Consider the following 19,293-nt stretch of genomic DNA (forward strand, 5'->3'; position numbering starts at 1 on the left):
AGGAGCTGAACTCTCTGCGCCTTGATCTTCCACAAGTCTGGGTCTCTGTTGGCGCCACTTACCCCACGGATGACTTTCAGTCCCCTTGGCGGTGCAACGCAAAAGCAGCTTCGCCAACAATGGGCTCCCAGGCAGGCCTAGCTCCATGTATGGTGCGCCCCTTACAGCACCCTGAGAGACTGTGTCTCGGCCAGGGAGGTGCAAGTGTCCTTTGGATACTATCACGACCAAGCCAGTCAGTCCTACCCACAGAACCATAGAGCAAAATGCCATCTCAGCCTTCAAGCGGCCAAGCCCATTCAGGGCACACACACAACCTGCAGGGAGGATTCCATGAGATTCTGTCAAGATGAAGCCATGAACAGTCAAATTCAAGAAACAAACCTGCCCAGCAGTTTGGGTTCATTCTGAAAACCAGAGGAAGCAGGGCTCCTTGCTTTACTTTTAATAGCGTGGGTTGTCATGCCAACCAGGGCTTGCTGTTTAAATTAAAGGGGAAAAAGAAATGTTCCTTCCTACACAAACCTTTCAGCAGGACTCACAATTAGTCCTTTAAAAAACATGAAAACGAATACACTGGAGTGATGGTAAACATGGTGTTTATATTTAAACCTGTCGGAGCGAGGCCCTCATAAACCTCGAGCCTGGAATTGTTCAGTCATCGCTGCCCAGTATCAGGCTAAACAAGGCCCGAAGGAAAGCAAGCTTGGTGTGGGCACGTACCAAGGCAGCTGGTCTTAAGCTGGAAGAGAAGACTTCAGAAGCCTTAAATGAGCAGGGCAGAAGAAAGGGATAGAAGGATATCCCACCACAGTGCCCCTGCTTCCCGGACGTAAGGAGGCTCTTTAAAGGCGGGGTCTGCACAGAGCTGTAGGACACACCCACCACGCATGGGCGCCAGTGACTGGAGGAGAGATGAGCTTGCGCTCATAGACAGTAGTGGCTCTAGTCCCTGCCCCTCCTTTCCCCTCCTATCCTTTTCTTTTCCCTTCCCTGGCCTGTGGATTGGGTCTGCCAAGGGGAGGAGACAAGCCCCGTCCTGCTGCAGGGGTGCTGCTGCTGGCTGAGACGAGAGGAGAGAAAGCTCAGGACCAGAGGCTCTTCTGTCCGAACAGGCTGATGGCTGTGCACAAAGACTGCATGCGTGCAAAGCACACTCACCACATTCTTTCTGACACAGAGAAGATCCCCTCGCAGATCAGTCCTCTGCAAGAGCGACAGTGAGGGGTGCCCCTTCCTCTCACACTAAAGCAGACCCCCTGCTCAAAACCCCAGTGGAAAGCTGAGGCCTCGCACAGCGGCAAGTCCTTATGCATGCTGCTTCTCCTCTACGCCAGCACCGCCGCAGTTACTATCGTGCCCTGGGGCCTGTCTACCACGTCCTTGCACTCTGAGGCCACCACTTGTTATATGAAATTTACATATATTCAAATAAAATGTCTCCTCACTCAAACTCCCGAGGAAGTGGAAGGGCAGAAGAGAACAAAAAGTGAAGGCAAATGGGTATTCTGGAAAACAGGAGTGAAGCAGGAGGTGAGGAGAGCGGGCGGAGAGAAGGCTTTTGCTCGGCAGAGTAGGGGCCCAGGCCCCTCCTCGGGAGGGGCGGACGGGTGTCCTGGGGTGCCATGCGCTTTTCATCTTTCCAGGCTGACGTCCGCCATATTAGTTCAAAGATCTGAATCTCGGTCAGCAGTCATCACACTGGCCAGGCAGGGACACACTCACTGCTTGCATAGAAAGGGCAGGAAAAGCCAAGTATCCAAGCCCCCAGCACAGGAGGTGAGCAGTGCCGAGCCTCTCTTCCAGGTCAACCAGTCCCTTCCGTCCCCACTGGAAGAGGCGCGAGGACAGGGGCTGCTCTGCGTCCATGCTGGGCCCTGGTCTGATGGCAGTTCCATGGCTGAGAACAGCTGAGAGCACAGAGGTGTTGAAGGAATGTTGTGGGGATTTTTTTATTTTATTTTTTTAACTCAGGGCCTGGGCATTGTTCTTAAGCTTTTTTGCTCAAGGTTAACACTCTGCCACGTTGAGCCACAGCCCCACTTCCGGTGTGTGGATGGTTAGTTGGACATTAGAGTCTCACAGGTTTTCCTGCCCAGGCTGGCTTCAAACCTCGATCCTCAGATCTCAGCTTCCTGAGTAGCTAGGATGACAGGCAGGAGCCGCCGGTGCCTGACTGAAGAAGTGAATTTTCCTGAGTCTATCATTTGATTTCTATGGTTTTTTTTTTTCTTTTTGCCAGTCCTGCGCCTTGAACTCAGGGCCTGAGCACTGTCCCTGGCTTCTTTTTGCTCAAAGCTAGCACTCTACCACTTGAGCCACAGCACCACTTCTGGCTGTTTTTCTATATGTGGGTGCTGGGGAATCAAACCCAGGGCTTCATGTATGCCAGGCAAGCACTCTTGCCACTAGTCCATATTCCCAGCCCGATTTGTATTTCTAAGAGTAAAGTACCTCCGTGGCACCTGCCACGGAGCTGCCGGCATACAGAGTACTGCTGGGAGAGCGGCAGCCGGCCGTTGGGCCAGCCGTGGAATGACACGAAGCTCCGAGCAGGGGCTCGGCAGCCTGTCAAGCGGACTTCCACTCGGCTGGGACCCTGCTGGGCAAGGGTAGACTTCTACCTGGGGAGAAGCTGTATTGCTACATGAAGGTTATAAAAACACACGGTAGACCACACTCCAGCAGAGAACTGGGGGTTAGGTGCTTTGTCTAGAGAGGAAGAAAATATCTGGACTGTGAGCAGGAGCCCAGACCTGACAGGATCAAAGCTGGTTGAAAGGAGAGACCCAGAGGAGGACAATCTGAGCCAACCCCAAGCCTGGACCGGGTCCTAGCGAGCAGGCCATGTGAGCGGGGCATCTGCACGCACCACGTTATCCTGCCTCATCGTGAGGGGCTTGGTGTTTTTGAAGGCTGAGTAACTGTTGCCCTGTATAGTCACCATACCAGAGACTAAAAAAAGATGCAAGCCACGCAGGCTCATCTGTTCCCCGGGCTCCTGCCTAATGTGGAGATGCACCCGGGCTGGAGGGCGAGGCGAGCTCTGATCTGATTTCAGCCAATCTGTTACTGTATTTCACTCCCTGTCCTCATGCCCAGAGGCTGTTGCAATGGGAATAAATTTAGAAGGAGAAAGATAAATAACATGGGAAAGTTTATTTTAACAAAATAGGTTGTTTCTTTCCCTCTTATTTCTTTTTTTAATTTTTGCTGGAGAAAAGATAAGACAATCTCTTTTACCAACATGAAATCTGGCATTCTGGGAAGGAACTTAATGCATACCACAGCTCAGATGAACCTGCTCCTTCTCAAATCATGACATGTCACAAGATGTCCTAAGTGTTTTCTATAAGCCCAGGGAGCAAGAAGCCAACAGAAGAACCTTACAAGGACTAGAGTCCATGAGTCCCTTCTAGCCAAGTAATGATGCTAAACACAGATAGCGTTTACTCTGACATGGTTCCTACCAGTCAACCTGATGGTACAGGCCAGGCAATGTCACCACCAGAGTTTGATTACGGGATGATGGGAATAAGGATGGAAGAGGAACTGCCTTCCCTCCCCATTCACAGCCTAGGGTTAGAAACTGCCCATCATTCTACCGCTCAGTCATTTAGTCCAATCACAGAAGAGGAGGTGGAAGTTACATGACTAATCCCCCATCAACTATCAATGATAGAGAGGTACCTGAACCACCCCACCATCCCCGCCACCTGGAAGTCAACTAGACTCGGCAGCTGTACCTCAGACAGCATCTCATACTGGCCTCTTCTCCCAAGAGCAATGGTCAGTAAATCGTAGACCACGGAGGCACTCTGCAGACTGATGAGGCGGTCGCTCTTGTGCTCCGGTATCCTGCTCAGCACAGCATCTCGATTGGCCTAAGGATGACATGGAAGAGAGGAGCAGATGGTGAGCTGGTCCACACGCCTGACCAGAGGCCACCAGGCCCCTCTTGACCCTCGTAGTTTGCTGAGAGGAGGGAGGGGGGAAGGGAGGGAATAAAGGGCCTGTTCGTCTCAGATCATGTATTCAGAACCCCCAGAGCACTTAGGTGCGCATGGTCCATGGTCTGGCCCCCCACTGAAGTCCTAGAGGTGAGGACCATGGTGGGTGTTTGGAGGAAGGTCAGGGAGCATATAGGGAAAGCAGGAAGTGACTCCCTGGGCTCTGGTGCACAGCCAGCCCTGTGTGGACACAGCAGGCTCTGGGCAGCCTCTGCATCGCTCAGGTGAGGCCCTGCCATGTCTCACTTGTGACCCATCCTCTGCTCTACCTTCATCAGGGGAAGACAATCGCAGCCCTGCTTCTCCCATCACCCCACGGTGTCATCCAATTCCACAGCCCTGCCAGCAGGGCGTCCCTTTCCTGCTCCCAGGAGGAAAGGCAGTGCTCAGATCCCTGTGTGACGTCTCCCCTGGAACAGACCTCACAGGCCAATCACAACACAGATGCAGGAGGGAAGACGAGAGAGAGCCGTGCGCACTGTCCACCACACGGCCACGGAGGCCTCAAAGCCACTGCCTGAGCACGGAAATCCACCGGGCAAGGCAAGGCGGACTGATCTCTTCCTCCCAGACATCAAATGCTCTTCACAGCAACGTGCTTTCATCGCTGCTGAAGTTTAATTTTGCCCCAGACTCCTCCAGATAGACCTCATGTGCTAGAAACTCAACAGCCAACTCATTTTCCCTGGGATCTTGCCTGCCTCGCTTCCCCCGCGCACCCAGCTCATTAGGAGAAGGCTCCTGTCCATCTGTCTGAGCCCCACGGGCTTGTCTGTGACAGTGGCACCTGAGATTTGGGGGTCACTTGCCTCCAGGCTGGTATTTCTTCCTGCCTGACATTCAGAAAGGCCAGGCACATACCGTCCCCCCCCCCCCCCGGCTAATGAGGCAAAAAGCCTTCTTTCTGTGCGCGTCCAGGGCGCTTACTTCTCGCCACCCAGCAGAACTTACTCACTTTAAAAACGCCTGGCTCTTAAATGTCAAAGTCAACGAGAATACACAAGACAGGCCACTTCCTACAAAGTGAGTCACCTCTTATGGAAACAAACCTGCTTTTGAAGATTTCATTCGAAGTTTTTCTCCACGCAGTGTCTTTGGAGCCCAACAAAAGGCTCTCTGAAGGAGGAGGGCCTGTGTGAACAGCCTCCCTTTACTTATTTGTTATATGTGTTTCATACCCAGCCCAATGCCTGAAAGGGAGCAAAACAAATGAACACTCCTCAGGAGAGATTTGCAAGTCTACCTAGTGTATCTTCTTTTTCCCACCAAGAAAATATTTGTATCTTTTTATAAAGGTACAACCTCGCTGGGTATGGTGGTACCGCTCTATAATCTCATCTTGGAGGCAAAGATTTGGAGAATCACAGTTTGAGGCCAATCTGGGCAAAGACATTAACAAGATTACAATAAGCTGGATGAAGGGGGACTCATTCACCTGTGGGTCCAGCTATGTCTGATGCCACAGAGGATCCTCATCTGCTGAACTCAGGCAAAAACATATCTGGAAAAATAGCTAAAGCGAAAGGACTGGAGCCATGGCTCAAGCGGTTGAGTCCCTGCCTAGCAAAGGTAAAGCCCTGAGTTCAAAATTTAGTCCCATCAACAAACCAATAGTATAATCTACAACATGAAGCAGATCCACAAGTACTAAGCCTCCTTGAATACTGTCTCCGTGGTAGTTGTACAAATACAGTCTGATAATCTCTCTGTCCAGCAGAAAACGAATTTGCTATGCAGTGAGAAAGCAGTTCACTTCCAACTGATTTCCCGTAGGTGGTTAAATGCATGCTTCTAAGTTAAAGTCAGAACTGCTAAAGAATATAATTTTCTCAGATCTCTAAAAAACACGGCAATCCTCATGTTGGTTCTGAAATGGAGCACAGATCTACCTTCTACCGAAAAAGTGAGAATCAAGAAGTCCCAGGGCAGGAAGAGAACAAGGCTCATAGGGACAACGCCCAGGGGGAACAGGGTCGCCCGGGTTGGAAAGCCGGTCCTCCATATTTCCAGACCCTCTCTGGCTTTCCCCAGCCCCCGGACAGATTGTTCCAGCCCAAAGTGACTGTCTCAAAGTGATGTCAACTTTGAGCATTACTCATTTTCTGTCACTTGTGGGGAGGAGCGGGAGGGTGGGAGGCACCATCACAAGATCCACACTGGAACAGCAGCTTTCAACAACTCCAGGCTAGCACACGGGCTCTGGCTGTGGAACACAATATTTTCAATCAGAATTGTCCCTGTAACCTGTACTACATGTCACCACGCTTTCAGAGCTGTAAAAGTAACTGTGCGAGTTGTGAAGAGTCCACGGTGGGACAAAGGAACCGTGGCCAGGTGGCCAACACGCGTGGGACTCTCCATCGTCATCCTGGTGGCAAAGCAGGTGACACTCGTTCACTTGAAAAACAGTGACTGAGTTACCACCCCGTGCCGCCCCAGCATCCAGATGCCACCCTGTGCCTTCCCCGCTGGTGCCAGGGCAGAGCAGAGAATACAAATGCCACTGCCCTGGGTTCCCAGCTGACGGTGGAGGAAAGCTGAGTCAAGGGGCAGCCCGCATCCTGGACAGGAAACGAGCCCAATGACGTCAAGGGGGCCCAAATGAAACGCAATGGTAACTCAAGCAGCCCAGCTCTGGTAAACACCTCTGGGCCATTTCGTAGACTGAGCAAAGCCCCAATGTTGGGTTTTTTCATTTTGCTTTAAGCCCACGTTTGAATTGGAGGTAAGACAGTAGCTCGTCCTGACTCGAGGTTGGCCTCAGATGGAGCAGCAGGGGTGGGGGGAGGGAGCACCTCCCTGTAGGAGTGCTTTCTCTCCCCTTGCAGCCCAGGGCATGGGAGTCTGAGGAGGGAGCAGCGTGATCTAGCAGGGAGACCAGCAGACCACTGCACCTCGTGTGCATTTTGCCTGCTCTGGGCCTCGGGTCCTCATCTATCACCAGGAGGTGAATGGACGGCCTGTCAAGCTCCAAGAGCCTGCTATTCTGCTCTAGAGCTCAGCTCACGGAGGTAACACTTAGGACGTCACCACATCCCCAAGGCTTCAAGCCAGGGCCTGCTTAGGGCTATGAGGAGTAGCTCCATAAATAATGAACGATTCCATTTTAGAACTCAAACTCAATATCCCGGCCAAACCCTGAGACATGGGCCAAAGGTTTGGCTGAGGCTCCCTCTCAACAGCAGAGCCGGGCAGTGGGTGGCAGCTCACATGGCCTGGACTACGTGGGGCTTGGGAACAGGTGGTGAGTGGAGAGGCGACAGGACCAGGGTGTTTCATCAGGCTCCTGTCACAGAAACCAGAGTTCATGTACCCAACCAGTGATTTATCCCAACCCCTGTCCCCTCCAGGGCGGGCTGGAAGGTGTGTAAAGGTCGCCCCAGGGCTGCTCTCTCCCCCTCAAGGGGCCATGAGCAGCAGTTTACACACACACACACACACACACACATGCACACGCACACGCACACACACACACACACACACGCACACCAGTATACCTGCCAGTTGCAAAAGAGGGAGAAGCTGCAGGAAACGAAGTGACATCACTCACAATTCAAGAATTAAGACGCATCCTAAACTATCACCGCCCTCCCTCACACCCAAGTTGCCCTTCCAGTATGTTCTATTGTTTTTTAAATTGTTATTGTAAAGGAGATGTACAGGGACCTTACAGTTGGTCACAGGAGTCAGGTACTGAGCACATCTCCTTTGCACAGTGTCACCCCTGCCCTCGCTCTCTCGAAGCTTCTCCCTCTGTCCCTCCCCCTACCACAAGTTCTACAGTTCATGTTCCACAGTGTCCAGCGAGAAGCACGGCCACCTTTGTTCACCCTGTATTCCCACTGTTTGTGTGCTCCCCGCTTCCCCCCAAACAGCCTTCTGAACACAAGACAAAAGAAAACAAAATCAGCAACAAAGGAGAGAAAAGGCAAGCAAACAAAACCCCTCATTTTCATTTCTGGAGTTCATTTTGATAAGTCCTATTTTATATGCTCATATGCACATAGCTATTGAGCCTCTGTTATCCTCTTCTAAGCGTGTCCTCCTTTGGTCTCACTGTGTGAATGTCTAAGAGTCCGGGAAGTATTTTCTCCAGACCAAAAAAAGTCACCATTCTGAGGGTATGGCACGGGGAAAGGAGACAGAACGAGGAAACACAGTCCACTCACCATCGATTCGCTAATCAGCAGCAGCAACAGAGCTTCTTCAGTGTTTTCTTGAGGACAAAAAATGCTGCATAAAGAAAACTCACTTTGATATACAGCAATTTCAAAATAACACAAAACATACAACCACAAGCAGAATGGGATGCTAAAAGCATCTCGATTTTTATAGAGCACCCATGGAAAAAAAAATACGGTCTAATTTGGACACTTGAATTAGTTTGCTATGCTAATCTGTGGAATTAATACATTTTAGACACACACATTTTAATGGCAAGCAGAAGGGTGAGGTAAAACTGTAAAAACAACAAGTTAAAAGCCCAAATAACATAGGTACCTATTACAGAGGCAGAACCTTCCACAGATAGAAGGAGATCACGTGTGGAGATACTGGAGCTTTTGCTCCTACCCAGGGTGATGAAGTCAGAAACTGCAGCGTTTCACTACATGGCCCCTTACCTGTCACCTGCCACCTGGCCTTGTCTTACATTGTCATTTAGAGGAAGGAAGAGACTGAAAGCAGTTCTAGTTAGTATAATTTCTCTAATTCTGTAAGTGTTTTGTGAGCTACCTAACTTAAACACGCATTTTATTACAGACCACCGTGCAGGCGCCATCTTGTTAATCTATTTTATGGAATCTGGCTGAACTCTAAATTCTTGGATTAAAAGAAAAAGCTTTTAAGCACAATTCTGCTGAGGATTATAAAACAATAAAAGCCCAAGCCCAGCCCCAGCGTGTACCCCTCCGTGTCCCACTCTTTGTACTGTGAGTACTTTTAAAGACGTGCAGCTTTCCCTCCCCTTTCTTCCTGTTCTAAAGCTCTAGAATCCTTTGAATAGAACTGTGAATCTTATCACCATTTGGGCCAAATTCAAATTTTTTTTTTCTCCAGAGAATTCAAAGAGTTTGAAATAAATAAAAATAAACTTTTTAAAAATTTAAAAACTCCTGCCTGTTTTGAAGATGACTAAATAAAGGCTAAATTTACACCTTCCTAGAAATAACATTACAATCATTTAATTGAAGAGATTTCCTTCCCCCCCCCCAAAAAAAGGCAAAAGAAAAAAATAACCCACAAAAAGCCAAACCCACCACAAACCCCCATGTTTACCAAGTAGTTATAAATACTTGTTCTCTGTGAAGTGCTGGCCATGTTTATACTGCATCATAGGCCACTGAAGGAGTGGGAGGAAAAGCCCAGTGCTCAGTCCTCCCATGACGACTCTGACTTGTCACAGGCAGAAGAGCCATCTGGAGATGACTCTGATGCCCCTCGCCACTGAGGGCTGCAGGGACAAGGCCGACCTGGGGGGCGGGCAGGATACTGGGGCTTACAGTCACTTCCTTTGGGGGTCAGCAGAGGATGGAACACTTCTTCCCCTCAAATTCAAACACAGAATCTAAGGGCTTCAAGTTAAGAGGGCCCCCTTCTCCATATCCCACTCTGTATACACCCCAGTATTATTTCCTGATATCCTGGCTCTGCTTACATGCAATGGGGATCTCATAAATAACGCAGTAACTTTAACCATTTTGTCATGGCTAGCTAGTCCTGCATTATTCAGACTAATGACAGAGAGAGACAGAGACAGAGAGAGAGAGAGCGAGAGAGAGCGAGAGAGCGCTCGTGCTAATTATGACATAACACTAGCCAATTCTATCCATGGATAATCTCCAGATTCCATTTGAGCCATGCAGCCTGCTTAAATGCTAGGTTGTGTTATTTTTACCAGAGTTGCTAACAAGCAACGCATTAACTGCGCCTAATGTCACTTCCTGGGCCCTCCCTGCTGTGGCAGGGGATGGACAGGCCGGGAGGGGACGGGGGTGGGGGGGGTGGGGGGGAGGGCTGTGATACTCTAGGGCTGGTAGGAAGGAAAGAGAAGAAAGAGGGGGTTGTACAAGACATGCCTGAAAACCCACACACTGTTCTTTCTCAATAATTAATGAATTCTGGAAACCTACTTCAGGTCATTTCTTCTTTTGTCCTTGCTCATGCAAGTATAGAGCAAAGATGTTCACAACTGTTGGGGCCTTGGGGGAGGGAGACTTTAGAGGGCCTAGCCCCGGCTTCGGAGAGTGGGAAAACGGAGCACTCAACCAAAGGACATGATGGGCAGCATGGGGGACAGGAGGGACTAGCAGGCAGGAGGCCAGTGGGCAAGGATGGCAGGGGGGTGGTCAATGTGGGGTGCCGCTGGACTAGGAGTGAAGGGTGGCCAGCTCAGCCCCACTCCAGGGGTGACTGGGAGGCCCAATGCTTCTTTTCTTGCTTTGGATCAACTTGCCAGCTCATGAAATCCTCCTGTGTAAAGATGCTAAGGACACGGGGAGGTGCTTCCCGTGGAAGTAGCAATCGTGTCCTGCTAGGGCACCAAATAATCTTTCTCATGGATGTTCCCAGACGAGTAAAACTAAAACAAAACAAAACAACCCCCCCAAAAAAACTAACAACAACAACAAAAAGCCACTCCACTGGAGAGAAACAATCACAGCAAAGAAATCAAGCCAACCTGATCTGACTGCAGAGGTATCTAGAGGTAGGCCGCGCGTGGGGGAGTCAGAGGGACTCTGTGGGTACAGGAGAGGCCTGGAGCTTGGTTGCCCTGGGAAGTGGATTTGTATGTGCCGATCAAACCCCATGGTCTGGGGGAGACCCTCTCCTAGTTCTGTGCCTGCCTGGGATGCCACTAGAGAAGCCAGCCAGGTAAGAGCCAAGGACTCCAGGCCCAAAAGGGCTGAAGCCGTGGCCTCCGCAGTCTATCAAACACCGGCCCCATATTTATAAGCAGAGGGGAGGGCACCAAGGGAGGAATTTAAATTATACATGAGAGTGCCTCCATCATTAGGGATTAGCCGGTCCAACTGAGGATTAGCTAGGCCTCACTTCAACTCACATGGGTCAACAGCCCCTCATGACTAAGAAAGAGGGGTTCCCCTAGGTCACCCCAGGCCTATAGAGCTTCACTCTGTGGAAGAGGTGGGTACATGCCCATGCCAGGTTCCTCTGGCCCCAGTGATCTTGTCGGATCTGCCCAATGACCCAAAGGTGGGTCAGGCTCACTAGAGAAGAGGAGACCAATCAATTCTGCCACCAAGGAGTTGTCCTAGCCCCACAACATCCCCCCGCCCCGCCCCCTGTCTCTCCACCTTAAGCAGTCTTTCATCCTTACCAAAATCCTCAGCATGGATTCTAGGATGTTCAGACCCATTCTGAGCTCCAAATAATGATCACCTTTCTCTGTGCCTGCCAGGGAGCTCCGCTCAGTACCTGTTCACATTGGTGCTCATTCAGCAAACCTCAACATCTATGTATGGCCCACTAGTGGTTTCTAATTTCCTGGTTTGCTGTGCTAATTATCTGGTCTAATCTGTATTTAATCATCTAAGCCACATAAAATGATTTTTAATGAGGAAGCATATAATGAAAGGAAAAATACACCTGACTGAAATATACACATTTATACACAAGAAACATGCATAAGAATGCTCATAGCAGCACTATAACTATAGACCCAGATGGATGGGAAATAACTTCCCTGGTCATCACAAGTGGAAACTTGTGATGCAATGTACTGGAAATGGCCATATGACAGAATCATAAACACACGGAAAACAAACTACTGCTACACAAAAACAGGGGTGAATCTTTCTAACATAATCCTAGATAAAAGAAGTTAAATGTAAGTATACATTATGTGATTTTTTTTTAATTTCACAGCATTAAAGATAATGCAACTGTGACTTATTTGATTGTTTCAAGATGGGGTCTTGCTACATTTTCCAAACTAGTCTCAAACTCATGGGCTTCAGGTGGTCTTCCCATCCCAGTCTCCCGAGTGCTGAGACTATAGGTGTGGACTACCACACCCAACTTACATAATTTTTTTAAAGGAAATTAATTACTATGCTAGAAGTCAGGACAGGGCTCCCCTTAGAGATAGTCATTTTCAGGGGTTAAAAGGCAGTTTCTAGGGCTCTGGCAATGTCTGCTTCCAGACTGGTATACTCATTTCATTTTTCATTTGTTTGTTTTCCCCACATTTTCTATGTGCCAGTAAAAAGTTTACTCTAAAAGTAAGTCAACCAAAGCAGAAGAAATTCTTCACAGAAAGAATAAAGGAAAGAAGGAGATCTGTGACAGAGGGCCCCTCCCCTCTTTCCATCCAGGAAAGAGATTCATCATCTTATTTTCCTTCAAAGTTCAAGCCATCTGGCAGAGAGTGAGTGTCTGTAGTACGCAGGGGCAGGCTAGAGCTCCTGGCAGAGCTGGCCGTCCAGCTGCTTCACATTGTGACCAGCGTTCTCAACATCCTTGTAGTTGTCTGAAGCTAGAAGGTTCCATGCTACCAAAACTTTACTTCAACTTCCCATAAGAGACTAAGCACAAGGGGAGAGTAAGGAACTATCGGCCAAATGAAGTCTGAACCTTATCTCCGGATTCCAGATGAGATGATGGTAATGTCCTTTCAGTCATACTGCTGAATGATCAGCTGACAAAATTCAATATCTATTCCTTATTAAAAAAAAATTACTTGGGCTAGAAATGTGGTTTAGTAGTAGAGTGCTTGCCTAGCAGCAATGAAGCCCTAGGTTCAATTCCTCAGTACCACATAAATAGAAAAGGCCGAAAGTGGCACTGGGGCTCAAGTGGTAGAGTGCTAGCCTTGAGTCCAGGTACTGAGTTCAAGCCCCAGGACTGGCAAAGAAAAAAAAAAGCCAAAACAAAACAACAACAACAAAATACTCAATGAAGTAGGATTAGGAGGGACCATTCTCAGCCTAATGAACAGCACTTAAAAAATACACAGCAAAGACCATGAATAACTGTGAGAGATAGGATACTTTCCTCCTCCAAAGGACAGCATTAAAAGAAATGATGTTCTGTTACTGTGCTGGAGTTCTAGCCAGGTCACTAGGGAGGAAAATGAAATAAAAAGCACCAGCTTTGAAATGAAGATGTAAAACTCTCTGTCTACAGATGACAATATATTATACAGAAAGTACTAAGAAATCAAAACAGTGTAAGACCTAATCAATTTAGCAAGGTTTCTGTATACATTACTATTCTGTACACAGCAGCATTCAGAACCAACTGTTTTTCCATATACTTGGGATGAACAGTTTAAAAATGAAAACAATTCCATTTGCTGTAGCATCACAAAGAACTGTGTGGTTTGGGATGTAGCTCAGTGCTAAAGCTTTCATTTGTCTAGCATGCATGAGGCCCTGAGTTCCATTCCAGGCACCACAACAAATGAACAAACAAAAACCTGCACACATACACAAAAATTTAGGAATAACTTTAACAAAATAAGCATAATCCTTCTGTTCTGAGAACTGTGTAAGTCATTGTTGGAAAAATTAAAGAAAACAGAAGTAGATGAAAAGACATTTCCTACTTGTGAATAAGAAGATACAATACTGATAAGATGACAGTACTACTATACAAATTCACAGCAATTCTTATTAAAATTCTGTTTTTCCTAGCATAGGGAAAGCTGATCTTAGGACTCGTGGAATTTCAAGGGGCTGAGAAAGAAGGGTGGGAGGTGACAGCCAAGAAGCATGGGTATATTTTGAGAGTAATAAAAATGCCATAAGGTTGATTATGGTGATCGATTTACAACTACAGGGGGTTCTAGTAGCTCTGCTCACATAAAGCCCACAACGAGATCTCTGCCACTGGGTTGCACACTTAGAAATGAGTCCTGGTATAGGAATGTTGTCTTAGAGGTTGTGTTTTCTTGATCTGTGTTTTGCTCTGGAGTTCTCCTCCTGGGTGGAAAGCGAATGAGGTCAGGGATATCATGCAAGGGCCAAGGTCCGGCTGGTACCCAGAGGGGGCCAGCAGTGTGAGAGCTTCTGGCTCTGAGGTCGAGCCATGTTAGGACAGAACTCCAAACAGGTGTCATACTTTGTCGGGAAGATGTAGACCAGATTCCTTCACAGATTTGGCATTTAAAGCAGGAAATAAATCTAAGGTCTGTTTGGAAGACATAAACATCACTTCCAATCTGAATCTCAAATCTGCTTCTAACAAGCTCATCATGTGGGATCAGCACTTTTCCAGTGAGGGTTGGAGAAGTGTTGGAACAGATGTTTTATGACTTTGATAAAGACTGAGAAGTAAGCACAGACTGTCAATGAAGTGAACTCCTGGTTGAGCAAGGCTAGGGGAAAAGGGGAGGAAAATGAAATTAAAATGAGCCCAGGAGAAAGCTAGGAATCTGCTTCCTTCTCTGGATCCATCTGGAAGCACAAGCAGACCAAGAAGGTGGGCCGGGGGGGGGGGGGGGGGGGCGGTGCCACAGGTCAACTTCAAGAAGATGAAGAGACAGAGGCCTGAGAAATGCCGAGCGCTCAGCAGGCACACCTCGGCGGAACTGAGTCAGCCCCTGTTCTCTGCGGCCTCAGCCTCCTTCCCATCGGAGACGGCCAAAGAGGGCCTCCATCCATGTCCACTCCCGAGCAGAGGTGGGAGGAGCACCCAGCTTGTCCCCGCAGAGGACTGATAGGCTCCCAGGAGGGAGAGAGAACGAGGGCCCTGTCTCTCAGCCCTCCTCCTGTCTCTCTCCTCTGTCCTCCTGCCCCTGAGGAGACGGTGGCTCCCCAGACCATTTTCCTCTCGGGTGATCAAGCCCCACATTCGAAACTTACAAAATGGAGTTCTAAAGAGACATCAGCTTTCAAAAGCTGGAAAATTATTTAATTGTCCTTATATTTAGTTCAAATGACAATGACTCAAAAAAAAAATCAAAGAATTCCTGAAGAAAAGAAAAATGTGAGCTTTGGTCCACAATAGCTCTCTCACTGCTGTGCGGTGACGAGGTTCCGAGAAAAGCTCTAAGAACCCCAAAGACCTGCAGTGATCGCTGCGCCGGGGGCGGCCCTGAGAGGGAGCAGCTTCAGCCCACAGCACCCCACAGGACAGATGCTGGCGTAAGGACAGCGATGGGGTGCAAGCGACCTGTCCGTCTGATGTTCTTTCAGGGAGGAAAACTGCCCCGGAGTTCTCCTCCTTTTCTTCCCACCTTGGCCCACTGAGAACAAGAACTTGCATACTTCTCTCCTGAGTAGACTCGGGCTCGGCGAGGCAGCGTGTAGGTTTTGGTGTTTGCTCCTTTCCGGAGTGGGTCGTCCAGGGGTGACTGGCAGGGGGGGTCCTCCAGGGGGTTCCAGTAGCTCTGCTCACACATACCTCGCAACAAGATCTCTGCCAACTGCCTGGCTATTGTCTGAAACACACAGGAGCAAAGGTGTAGCGTGAATCTGATTTATAGCATTCATTCCCCAGATACTTAAGCCATTACTTGTATGAGACGCTCTTCTAAGACTCACCATTCAAAACGTGTACTTCCATGATGAAAATTATGCCAGACAAGAGAGCAAAGATAAGGCAATAGGCCAAGATATTTGAACCCTTAAAGAGCCACTTTTTAAATGAGGCTCCAATACTTCTATGCTGCCTTGTCTCTGCTATACCTGGAGCACTGAATGTGCCTCACACCCGAGAGAACTGGACGCGTGGCTGAGCCCTTCCTTTTCCACGGCTCTTAGAAATAACAGGCGAACCGCTGGTGTTTTCACCACCTTGCAACAGATGCCTGCTGAAGCTCAAGCCTGGCAGAGGGCCAGTACTGACTTAGTTGGTGCCATCCCTGAAAAAGATCTCCTCCCTGGCCATGATGCCCACCGCAGGGCTTTGGAACACCCTCCCCATCCCAAGCAGTGCCAAGGGTGGGTTCCCACAGCACCGAGTGCCTGTTCTCAGAGAAGACAAAGTGGGGGGGGGGGGTGCTATGGCTTGTTCCAAGATGGCCATAAAGACCCAAGGACAAAACTAGGTCTTTTCCTCCTAAGTGACTACCTGTTAATTAACAAGCTTTCCCAAGCCTTCTGTCTCACAACGGCAGTGATACAGGGGGAGAGAGAGGATATATACTAGCAAGTATTCTGTTCATAATTTCGAGGGACAAAGAAGAACCTGAAACAAATCCCGAGGAAAACAAAAGGCCTGCACCTGGCGTGGTTCAGGTCTTTCTTGACCAGCCAGAGCTGGTCCAACAGATCTTCAACCCACAAGTTTTCTGTGAGAGGCTTGAATTCTCTGAAGATACAAAGAATGTTCTTCCCTGAGACTGAGCCTTTCTGAATATATATGTTCCAGAAGAGAAATTTGCTAAGCTTTCATCCATGTGAAATCTCTTAAAGCTCTCCAAGGAAACTTAAATGCAAGCAAATCACTAGCTTGGTGGCTTCTGATAACCACTGAGTAAAGGCAAATTTTCCCGATTATTCCCATGTAGGACCTGCTGCCTTTCAATGTCTATAAAAATGTGAAATTAAATGCACTCTGATCATCCCCAGCTGAGCCATCTGTAAAGATCTCATAAGAACACAATTTTCAGAACCTAAACAGTTCCTGAGCTGTTTTCTTAAACCTTCCATTATAGTTTCATTCCGATCTCAGTGCAGCCATATAAGCTAATGATTTCTGTTGGAAATTTCGACTGCCAGGAGTACCCTTCACTCAGTACAGTAGAGAAATAAATGTTAAAGAAGGGGGAAGAAAATGAACAAGGAACTTCTTCATTTCCTGGATATACTGCTACATTGGGAGGGTAACAGGATAAAATAATTTTCTCCTCCTCCTTCTCCTCCTCTTTCTTCTATTACTATTATTTTCTGCTTGTCCACTATGAGACCACCTTAAAGTGTACAGTCAAATGGCATTTAGTTCACTCATAATGTTGTGCAACCACTGCCCTATCCAGTTCCAGAACATTTTCATCACCCCAAAAGGAAACCGTACACCCTTTGAGCAACCACTTCTCATTTTCCCTTCCTCCCAGGACTTGAGAACAACTCATACGCCTCTGCCTCTGTGCATCTGCTCATTTAGAACATTCCACAGAGGCAGAATTATGGCTTTTTGTGACTGGCCTCTTTGCTCAGTGCAGTGTTAGCAAGGCTCATCCCTGCCATGTAGGAGTCAGTGTCTCACCCTTCTTGATGGCTGAACGACATTCTGTTTCATGGACCCACCACACTTGGTGTACACATTCTTCAGTTCAGACACATTTGGGGTGCTCCTTCTTTTGTGGTGTTGCAAACATTCATGTACCATTTAGTGTGTGAACACCTGTCTTCGATTCTTTGGTACTTATACCTGGCAGCAGAATTGCTGCGCATATGTTTTTAAAATCTTTTTCTATGGCCTCACAACTAATTGAGTTTACGAAACAACTTTACCATCTCATAAGACAATCACAAATTCACAATTATCAGCCAATCTAAAGAGAATAATGTGGTTATTGATAGGATTTTCATTTCTAGCATTTTAATTTCTAGCATTATTGAAGACAAAAGAATCTGCAAATATATGTTTAGGCCTTGCGTAGGCAAGCAAATACTCAGCCCCTCCTCACTCATTCTATAGACGTATCTTCCTTCGCCTTCTCAGAAAAGCAGTAATTTTCAGAATCCTACCTCAGACAAGTTGAAAGGTTAAAATACATGGATCTGAAAGCGATAAGCCTTAAACAACAGTGGAGGACGTTCTCCAGTTCAGAAACACAACTGAAATAAACAGCAGGCAGATTCCCATAGTGTGTTCAGAACACTGCAGCTCTTAGTGGGGAAACCCACTCAGCTTCCTATGAATGTGTGAGTATTACATATTCAAATACAAGTCAACAATAAGAATGCGTGCTCTGTATCGAAGCCATTTTGAAAGATTGGCCTTTCAATGTGCTTTTAAAGGAATTAAGGAAACATTAGCTCATTTAGTCAGTTACTTTTGTTGTGCTTTGAGATCTTGGAGAAAGACAAGGTCTGACCATTGAGAAGCTCCTTGGGATGCTGGGAATACATCAATTTGAAGAAAAGATATCTGGCAATAACATTCAACCATGTATTTGCAGGTTCCTTTGTCTTCAATAATATTAGAAATTAAAATGCTAGAAATTAAAATCTCATCAATACATAAATATTAAAGAACAAATAAGTTCTTGGTGGTGGGGGATACAGGGAAGACTGTGTGTGACTGTGTGCATGTATGAAGTTGCTCTTCTTATCCTAGCCACCTGCTCCAGAAAGTCACATTCTACCATCCTAAAAGCCTGCGAGTACCCAAATGAAGCTCTGGCTTCATTTCTCATGGCCCGGGTCTCAGCCTTGCCCAGCTGAATACTCCCCCACAATGCTTAAAGAGCTGGAACAAAGGGAGGGCAATACCATGTATAAAAAAAGACAAAAGAAACTGCAACCTTACACAGGGTTGCTAGACTGTGACCGGTGGCTTTATTTCACATCTAATAAGCACCAGGCCTGCATCCAAACACCTAAAGGCTTTGCTCTGTGGGGCAAGCTACAGGGTAACCAGTGAGCCTCTCCAAAGAGAAAATGCAAGAGTTTTAAAAAGAAAGAAAATTCTTGTAAACAGGAGAGCCTAATGCTAATCAACTGTTTGACTACCAGTATATAGATAAAGCCATATGGAGTTCATAATAAACCATCACATTTCTCTTTTGGAGTGTTGTCGTCAGTGTGTTGATGGAAACAACTAATACCTGAGGATCTTATCTCCTTGTTCTCCATGGTTTTAGTATGAGTCACAAGTGCACACTTGACCTCCTTCTACACCCAGGTATCTGGGTGGGCCTGCATTGATAGGACACACTCATTCTATCCCAAGAGAGCACCACCAACAAACACCTGACAAGAAGCTCAACACCACTGGCCACTGGGGAAATACAAGCCTTAATCACAGAAGACAGCACCAGACACTCACCTGGAAAGCCGGTCTCCCCCCCCCAAAACATCAGCAAATGTTGGTTAGAATGGAGGAGGAACCAGAACCCTCATTAGTGCTGGGAGAGTGAAACGGTGCAGCCACTCTGGGAAACAAAATGGCAGCTCCTCAAAATATTAACCATAAAGTTACCACAGGACCCTGTAATTCTACTTCCAGGTACATAGTCAAGAAAAAAAGAATATATATCCACTCAAAAACTTGTACGTAAATGTCCATAGCAAGATTATTCATAATGTCCTGAGCATAAGCAACCCACAGGCTCATCAAATGATAAATACATGAATAAAATGAAATGTGG

At 47.5% G+C, this 19,293-nt stretch overlaps 1 protein-coding gene across 4 annotated transcripts in view; it reads right to left on the minus strand.

Moving 5' to 3' along the window:
* Positions 1–19,293, minus strand: part of Ttc7b (tetratricopeptide repeat domain 7B) — a 213,800-nt gene that overhangs the window by 118,661 nt on the left and 75,846 nt on the right. For all 4 annotated transcript variants that reach the window (XM_048362268.1, XM_048362269.1, XM_048362270.1 and 1 more), the window contains exons 7-9: positions 15,242–15,414; positions 8,180–8,243; positions 3,747–3,884 (exon numbers count right to left, since the gene is read on the minus strand). In XM_048362268.1, coding sequence (XP_048218225.1) covers positions 3,747–3,884; positions 8,180–8,243; positions 15,242–15,414 — 375 coding nt within the window. The remainder of the gene's footprint in view (positions 1–3,746; positions 3,885–8,179; positions 8,244–15,241; positions 15,415–19,293) is intronic.

This window comes from Perognathus longimembris, chromosome 14 (genome assembly GCF_023159225.1).
Source record: "Perognathus longimembris pacificus isolate PPM17 chromosome 14, ASM2315922v1, whole genome shotgun sequence".
Taxonomy (NCBI): Eukaryota; Metazoa; Chordata; class Mammalia; order Rodentia; family Heteromyidae; genus Perognathus; species Perognathus longimembris.